We start from the raw sequence: 8,294 nt of genomic DNA, 5'->3' as shown, positions 1-8,294 counted from the left end.
AAAAGTTAGACACAGGAAGTTGGAACCAACTAGTATATATAGGAACACACAAATAACACATCCTAGATCTGAATGAATGAAATATTCTCATTGAATACTTTGTTCTGTACAAAGTTGAATGTGCTGACAACAAAATCACACAAAAATCATCAATGGAAAGCAGGCCTGGATTTGGAGCCACACACAAAATTAAAGTGAAATGTTCCCTTTATTTTTTTGAGCAGCATATATATATATATATACATATATATATATACACACACACACACACACACACACACACACACAGAAAGCTTTAAAAGAACAGGGCTTATAAATTAAGAAAATGTAGACTAGCTTTTGGAATACAAAAAGTCCTGTGTTAGGTTTTGTTATTACAAAGCTCTGCTTAACAATAATAATGTAATTTAGATTTACATTTTAATAGTTTTCATGTTCTCCCTGTGCATGTTTGGGTTTTCTACAGGTCACGCTTCCCTCGACATGTTGGGTTAATTGGTTGTCCTTCGATGACGTTTAACCTTTCCTCTGTTTTCTTTCTTTTGCTTCCAGGTTATGGAAACAGAGTTTGGGTGAATCCCTCCCAGCAAAGAGGAGGATATATTCAGCCGTCATCCTTCTCCTCACAGGGAAGCAGTGACTGGGGTTCGGGACGTGGTGGTGGAGGAGGTGGGGGCGGCGGCGGCGGCGGGAGAAGAGAAAACCTGAAGAGCTCTGATTTCAGCTTCTCATCTTCGAATCGATTTTCTGCTCTCGATGCTTCCAATGCCTTTGACAAGGGAGGAAGAGGAGCAGCGGCAGGTTTTGGAACTGCCGGGGACGAAGATGACGACAAGAAACTGTGAGTCTGCTTGTTTTTGAATAAACCTTTTAGGCTTATTGTAAGGGATTCATTAATGTTTATATCTGACACTTTATCAGTGAAGTCATTCAGGCGGACGTGGATGCCTGGGAGAGTTCAGGACAGTGGGGCTTCTCGTGCTACTCTACCTTTAAGACGCCCATATCAGGTTTGTGTCTGTTTTATTCTGTTTGTTTGTGAATTGGCAGTTTTAAAACTTGAAAATGAAACTGGATTATTTTGCCCGCAGGTTTCACTGATCTGTCTCCAGAAGAGCTCAGGCTGGAGTACTACTCCAGCAGAGCATCAGGGGATCTGCAGGGCTACGTAGGCGCTCGCCTCGTTCCTAATATTCGTCTGCGTCCGTTTTTTATTTTGTGTCGTGCGGCAGTCGTAATGACTCCCAGTTCTGTGTTGTTGTTTTTTTAGCTAAATGGAGTAAACCAGCTGCTCAGTCAGTGGAAAAGCAGAGTCCAGGAGCTGAAGATTATGAATCCGTCCACACGTATGGCACTGGTAAGACACAGATATACACACACAGACACGCAAATACTGTCAATGTCAGAAAGTTTTCATCCGTCCACTTGAGGAACTTTTTGAAAGTTCAGTGAGCAGGTTTAGATGACTGCATGTTTTCTTTGCACACAGCTCGCCGAGTTAAAAGGAACAGCTCCGCAGTCGTCTTCGAGTGGCTTTGGTTCGGCAACGACGACAGGATTTGGATCCTCCACATCCGGCTTTGGCAACAAAGGTCAATAAGTATTACTGCATTGCAAGAGTAGACAATGGAAGGATCGACTGTTGCAATAGGAAACACTGCAAGCTGATTAATGGCGTTTATATTGAGATTTTATGTACCAACAGCAATTAGAGCATATCTATATGTAAGTGGAAAGAAAAGGATATGCAGTTTTTGAAATGTTGACATTTTTTGCTCATTTTTCTTTGCAAAATAACTCTAGCTTAGCCCAATGAAATGGATAGTAATACTCCAGACACAGATTCTCAACTCGAATAGGCCATTCTGTGATATGAATAAGCTTTGCTGTAAAAGAAGAGCTACAAAATGTTCACCATTAGCTTGTTTATTGAACAGTAGAAGTTCCTATTTGACCATCTTAAACCAAATGTCTTCAACTTTTCATTCTCCATCACTCCTTTGCTAATTCTGATCATTCCGACCACGCAGGCTTCGGTGCACCAGCCCAGTCCTCCACCTTCGGTTTCCCAGCCCTGAGTTCTGGATTCGGCTCTTCTTCTACATCTTCACCTTCAACTGGGTTTGGTAGCCTTATAACGGCTCCAACACAATCTCCGTCTGGGTTCGGCTCTTCCGCCGCGCCTTCCGCTTCGTCCTTCTCATTCGCCACCCCGAGCGCAGACAAGCCGCCGCCGCCAACGGCCTCTTCGGGCTTCGGATCGGCCTCGGGGTTCACCTTCTCCTCCACGACAGCAACCGCCGGAGGAGGGTTTGGGAGCGCCTTCGGGACAGCGGCAGCTTCACCTGGAGCCGGACCGGTGGGAGAGGCCGCAGACGGTCTGTTCTCACCCGAGAGCAAACTCACCCAGGAAGAACTGAATCAGTTTAAAGCCAAAAGGTTCACTTTGGGACAGATTCCACTAAAACCACCACCTGCGAACATGCTAGTGGTCTGACACTGTGGGAGAAGCTAGTGCTTTCCCTTTGGGTCGTGTATTGATTCAGTCCAGCCAACGAAGAATTTTTCACTAATATTTAGGTGCACAGCAAACAATATGCACAGATTTCTACTTGGGACTCACTGTGAATGACATCTTTTGCACCATAAAACGCTGACTTTAGATTTTTAAATTTGGCTGATTTTATTCTTTAAAATTTTTTTGTAGAACATTCTGTTTGTTATGGCGAGTATTTATCTGTAAATGATGAAGAGTAGCAACTACAACAAATCATTGACGACCAATTGCACTTCTACATAGGTCCCAATAAGCTGCACTTACTGCTGTTAGTCGTAAGAGGGTGCCATGATAAAAGTTGGAGTGTTTCTCACTTTCTCTGCCTTTGTGTCTCTGGTGACCAACTGGTTTAATATGAGCAGTCGCTTTCAGATTGTAATTTTTGCCCAACATTAAAACAATAAATGAAAATCAGTGAGTGCAAAGCTATTAGTCCACAGCTTTCTCTTCTGCACGCCACAGAACGGGGGAACACAGATAAGTGACGCGTGAATGCAGTCGGTGTTTATTAGACGCCGAGCACCAGCGGGACCCCAAGCGGAGTAATACAGACCACAGCAATAAGCAGTTTTACTACAGAGGCCACTGCGCTGCTGACTGGTGCATATTTTCAGCTGACGAGGACCTCCTCGTGTTGTCAGCAGAGAGGTGAAAGGGAGCGGAGTGAAGTGTTTTGCCAGGTCAAAAGGTAGATAAGACTAATGCAATTAGAAGCATCCCTGCAAATAGTCGTAGAACACGAAGCGCAAGCAAATCGGAGTGCCGTTTTCTCTCCTACCTCTCAAGACTGTCAGCAGTAGTCCACCCCTCCTCGTCCGCCTGTCTCCTTCTGCCAGCAGATAATACATTAATAATTCAACAGATTAAAAAGGGGCTATCTCATGAAAAAGGCACTCTCATTTCACTGGAACTCATTTAATTTGCAACGCGGCTCCATCAAATTGCCAGTCTGCTCGCGATGACGGGTGATGTGTGTGCGCGCGAGTGAAAAGCAGATCAGAGCTGTATATTACATGCGATGAATGAGGTCATGGATGTTTGCATACACACGCACACGGACACACACACACGGACACACACGCAGCCAGATGTAGTTTATTTTTCCTTCTTTTGTTGCCCCTCTGCAGCAGCCTTCACGTTTATTTGCACACCTGGGAACGATGTATAAAAAGCATTAAAAAAAATCTGTCATCTTATATTGCAGTGGCATCATCTCACAGTAAATGTTTTGTTTAATTTGAGTGCAGGTTTGTTTCATCGGGACAGAGTCCTACATTGGGAAATGGTTATTTTGTAAAAAGAAAAAAATGTACCTGGCGCTACTTTTCTTCTTTAAATAGAAAAGACTGAAAGGCCTCATTTCTCTTTGCCACACTTCAAAATTTAAAACGCAAAAATACATGCCATTCAAGTGAGCCAAATGCCTTTTGAGCCCGTTTTAGCACAATTACATTAATATTGATACACCTGAAGTTTAAAGCTTTCAAAATGAACATTTTTTTTTATTGTGGTAGTATTAATTTAATTAAACTGATAATCCAATACTCACCATATGAAAACATTTTGGAAAAGTGTTATGCTCTCAACTTTGTGGGAACTATTTGGTGATGGCTCTTTGTGTTCCAAGGTCAATAAGTACACGGATCAGGAAGGTTCCTGAGCCTCAACCCAATAGACAACCACAGACATTGTGTGTCCAACATCATTGTCTGATGTTAGAAATGTTGTTCTGGCTGAAGTTGTTACAGCCGCAAATGTTGGGTCAACATCAAATCAAACCCTATGGATTAGAAATGAGATATTGCTCTGTGAATACAGATGAGCAAATACTTCTGGCAACTTCATACTCCCTAAAGCAGATCGCACCTTCTTTGTCTACCTACTGCATATGTGTTTCATCTGTAAATGTTCACCGTTACTCATCCAGTGTGATGACTGAACCAGCTGAATTGAGGATGAAACCCCTGGAGGCTCCCCCAACCCCCTCTGACACGCTAACCAAGTGATTTGGACGCAGAGCTCGCCTTGTTGATGTTCGTTGGGAGCTGATCCCGGTCGAACCTCCTTGCCTTTACAGCGCAGAACAAGGGTTACTAATTGGAACAATGAATCCCGCGGTGGAATTGATTGGGTTCAGCCAGGGCAGTTTGTCTACGGGAAACGGTTGCATTGATTCCCGGCGCTGTGATTCATGCCGATTTGAGCGGCCTCCCTCACGGGTGACTGAGCGGCACATAATTCACCTGCAGACGTTGGATTAGAGGAGTCTGTGTAATGCATGTTAAGGATGTGGTTACCGGATCACAGAGAGTAACGGTCGTCGCCTTTTCCCAAACGGATTCTCGTCATCCGGACTATTGCAACACCTATGAGCAACTTTTATGATTCTTTTTGGTCAAATTGTCTTTATTTGTTAAGCACAACCTAGGGCGCCTCATGGCTCAGAGGTTGAGCAGAATCGTCCCTGGTTCGATTCCCGGCCTCCTTCCCTTTCTGCCCTTCATCTTGTCAAGCTACTATTGAATAAAAGACTCCAGGACACCTTTTAAAAGAAATATAAAGTGTAACCTGTGATTATAGAGAAAAGCAAACAATGGTTTTTCAAGTCTTTTTCTGTTAATCAACTTTGAAGGACAAATATCTGGCTCTTCTAGTGCTCCATCCCTCCCAGGTGTGGCGCAGTTTCTTGGGCCGGTTCAGGCAAAGTGTCTGTATGCTCAGCTGTGTTCTGGCACCGGTTCATCTTCTCTGAGCCAGCTCTGGCCCATAAATTGTTGTCAAAATTTGTCAGTGCTTTGGGCATGTGGATCTGGGCCAGTTCGGACTGAGAGCTGGCACCTTCAGCTGCTTAAGGACTAACAGAAGACCAAACGTGTTTGTTGACCTAAATTTTGGGGGCATACTTTTCCAGGGCGCCTGACTCTGTGTTTGGGTTGGCTTTGACGCGGTCTTCTTCTCACGACTTCAAGAGCTACGCGGCTTTCTTCTCCTCACCTGACTCTGCTCTTCGGCCATTTTGAATTCGGTGCAGTGTCCTGCAGATGTATACAGATCCACCGATTTTCACATATTCTTTCCCTTTACCGTTACAAACGGTAAAGTTTGTAACTTTACCGATATTTTTTACTGATATTTTTTCAGAAAATATCAGAAAAAAAAATATCAGAAACGTCCAAAACAGTTTTAGCAAAAACTGTTTTTGCTATAGACAAACAGTAATGTGAAACTGAGAATCAGAAGAAAAAGTATGCATGCACCCTGAGCTATTATACCTTTATACAAAATCCAGTTCAACTAATGTGCAGTTTGTCACAGCCAACATGTGGAACAGTTTTCACAAGTCAAGTGAAATTAAAGTAGATTTTGATCATGCTCTGTTCATCCATTTCTTAAATAAACTGCGAAAATGCAAAATCTCACTAATTTTTTTTTGTCTAGATTCTAGTGTAAATATCTTAGTACAATTGAAATAAAAATAAAACTAGCATAAAAAATAAGTTTTCAGTGAGATATTGGAGCCTTTTTTAAGTCAATAATTCCTTAATATTTTGTTTTGGATTAGATTATAACATGTTCACTTTTGTCACTTTTGTGTCTGGATGCTCAGTTGTTACAAACACGGCCTAGGTGGTGTTGATAAAAATACAAATAGGACATTTAAAATTCTGTGGCCTCTCAGGTGACAAAATGTGCAAAGGCTCAGGATGTGTCAATATTTCTGCAAAGCTCTCCACATCCGCTTCGACTCCCTTGGCACAGTTCGCAAGGTTTCCTGTTCCAAGGTTTATTCAGGAGGGCTGTTAAGTCATTAAATCAATACGTTTTGGATTATTTTCTCCTCAGTTTAGAGATCATGGAGTACCTCTCTTCCTCTCAGTGTATGCCAGCCAGTCTCTATCTATGCAGTTCTCTGTCCAAATCTGTTTTTTTTTTTCATATAACCTGTGCAATATAATGCTGTGCAAAAGACATACAAATATGGTGCTGAGAAGCAGGTGGACTTCAAATAATAATTTTTAAGCTCCTCTTAATGGATTCTCCAACATTCCAGAGGTAAAATACCTTGTATACATACCACTAATGATATTTTCATTTAGTCACATAAAGATTTAATTTGAACAAAATCACCAGTGTTCACAAGTGCCACAAATAATGGCACCAAAAGCAATTCTTCAATAAACGAAGCATTTTAAAATACAAACTGAAGAGGAGCTTCAATGGATTTTCCACAACTTTCCAATATGTGTGTGTGTGTGTGTGTGTGTGTGTGTGTGTGTGTGTGTGTGTGTGTATACATATTTTTATCAAGTCAACTTTTCCAATTAATTTGGCTTGCTGGAATTAAGTTTCATGAGAAGGTATAGGTTTTGAATTGCTTATGATACTCAAAAAAGTTGCAGAAGAGTCAGAAAATATCTAAAAAAAAAAATTGCTTTTGTCAGAAAAGTCCAAAACAGTTTTTGTTTTTAGCAACTTGTAAAATACTATGTGTGAAACATGATGGTGGCTTAGTCATGCTGTGGGAATGTTTTTTTTTTCAGTCATTAAATCAATAATTTTCAAAACCTTTATTAACTTCTGACTTTTCAAATCAGTTTTCCCATAGCATAATGAAATAACAAGAAAACATTTGTCTATGTCCTGTTTTTCATCTGTTAAAATAAAGTGCATACAAAAATTAAATTAGAAAAATAAACACGAAATAGTGACAAAGTCACAATAAAATTAAGACAAAAGTTCCTGGTGTAGCCATCATAATATGATTATAAGTAACACATCTTGACTGCATTGACTACACTGGTAAATACTGCAACGAACACGTAGCCGATTTAAATATTGAACCAATGTTGTGTTCAACCTGACGATGTTTACATCTGTATTTAAAGCTGTAAAGGTGTAGCTGCATATTGAAAGATATTGTGTGTAGTTTAAGGTGAATTGAATTAATCGCTTTGAGCTAACAAAAAAGATCTTTCTTTACAGCTATATGCAGGCAGTTCCCAAAGACGGCCCCAAGTGGTCGCTGTTTGTCCAAAACACTTCCAGGCAGCTTCATCGCAACGCATCTCTCTCTCCCTCCCCTCCTCTCTGCTCTGCTCTCCTCTCCTCCCAGCTCCGCTCCGCTCAGCTCAGCAGTGCGACCCTCACCTCCTCGGATTCCGTGTGACCAGCAGCCCTGAGCGGATAACAGCCGTCCGGCAGAGCGCCGCCCGTCCCGCAAACCAGCACAACCACCATAAAACCCGAACGATGACATTCTTACAGCAGCGACAGGGGCTAACATTTATTTGACAACTTCCCTCCCCACACCTTGCCTCCGCCGCTCCTTGTTGTTAAGCGGTGAGTCCCTTTTTTAATCTGCAGAATCTGTTTTTTTGTTGTTGTTTTTTTTCTGTTCTACTATAGAAACATTTGGGTTTGCTTTCATAAAATGTATTATCTTGTGTCACCTTCCTTCTACTGTTGCATGTACCTTTTGTCATTCAGTCACATAAACTGCTTAAAGGGGTTATTAGAGTCATACAGTCATACTAGACGGAGATGATTGGATTATGCGCGTTATTAAAGCTGCAGCAGAGATAGCGGTGCTGTTTTATTTACTTTCGCTCAGAATGCTACCCTAATGCATATGGAACTGATTATCAAATCAGCAGAGGAAGAAGCAGGGGTCTTGATTAGGTCAGTCATGCCCCTCTGGTTCTCAGGAGATGCCCTGCATTGGACGGGGGGGGGGGGG

General features: G+C 41.9%; 2 protein-coding genes across 3 annotated transcripts in view; both read left to right on the top strand.

Moving 5' to 3' along the window:
- Positions 1-2,986, top strand: part of nup42 (nucleoporin 42) — an 8,430-nt gene extending 5,444 nt beyond the window's left edge. The window contains exons 2-7 of the mRNA XM_015028976.1: positions 553-841; positions 922-1,010; positions 1,092-1,168; positions 1,271-1,357; positions 1,490-1,592; positions 2,031-2,986. Of these exons, the coding sequence (XP_014884462.1) occupies positions 553-841; positions 922-1,010; positions 1,092-1,168; positions 1,271-1,357; positions 1,490-1,592; positions 2,031-2,497 (1,112 nt within the window). The 3' untranslated portion in view covers positions 2,498-2,986. The remainder of the gene's footprint in view (positions 1-552; positions 842-921; positions 1,011-1,091; positions 1,169-1,270; positions 1,358-1,489; positions 1,593-2,030) is intronic.
- Positions 2,987-7,648: 4,662 nt separating this feature from the next.
- Positions 7,649-8,294, top strand: part of rims3 (regulating synaptic membrane exocytosis 3) — a 56,817-nt gene continuing 56,171 nt past the window's right edge. Inside the window, exon 1 of one of the 2 annotated variants that reach the window (XM_015028972.1) lies at positions 7,649-7,897. The gene's annotated coding sequence lies outside the window, so the exon portion shown is untranslated. The remainder of the gene's footprint in view (positions 7,898-8,294) is intronic. The other variant, XM_015028974.1, reaches the window with a different exon arrangement.

The sequence above is a fragment of the Poecilia latipinna genome, unplaced genomic scaffold, assembly GCF_001443285.1.
Source record: "Poecilia latipinna isolate Pla-1442-1.1 unplaced genomic scaffold, P_latipinna-1.0 Scaffold141, whole genome shotgun sequence".
Classification (NCBI taxonomy): domain Eukaryota; kingdom Metazoa; phylum Chordata; class Actinopteri; order Cyprinodontiformes; family Poeciliidae; genus Poecilia; species Poecilia latipinna.
This window is presented reverse-complemented; position numbering and strand designations above follow the sequence as displayed.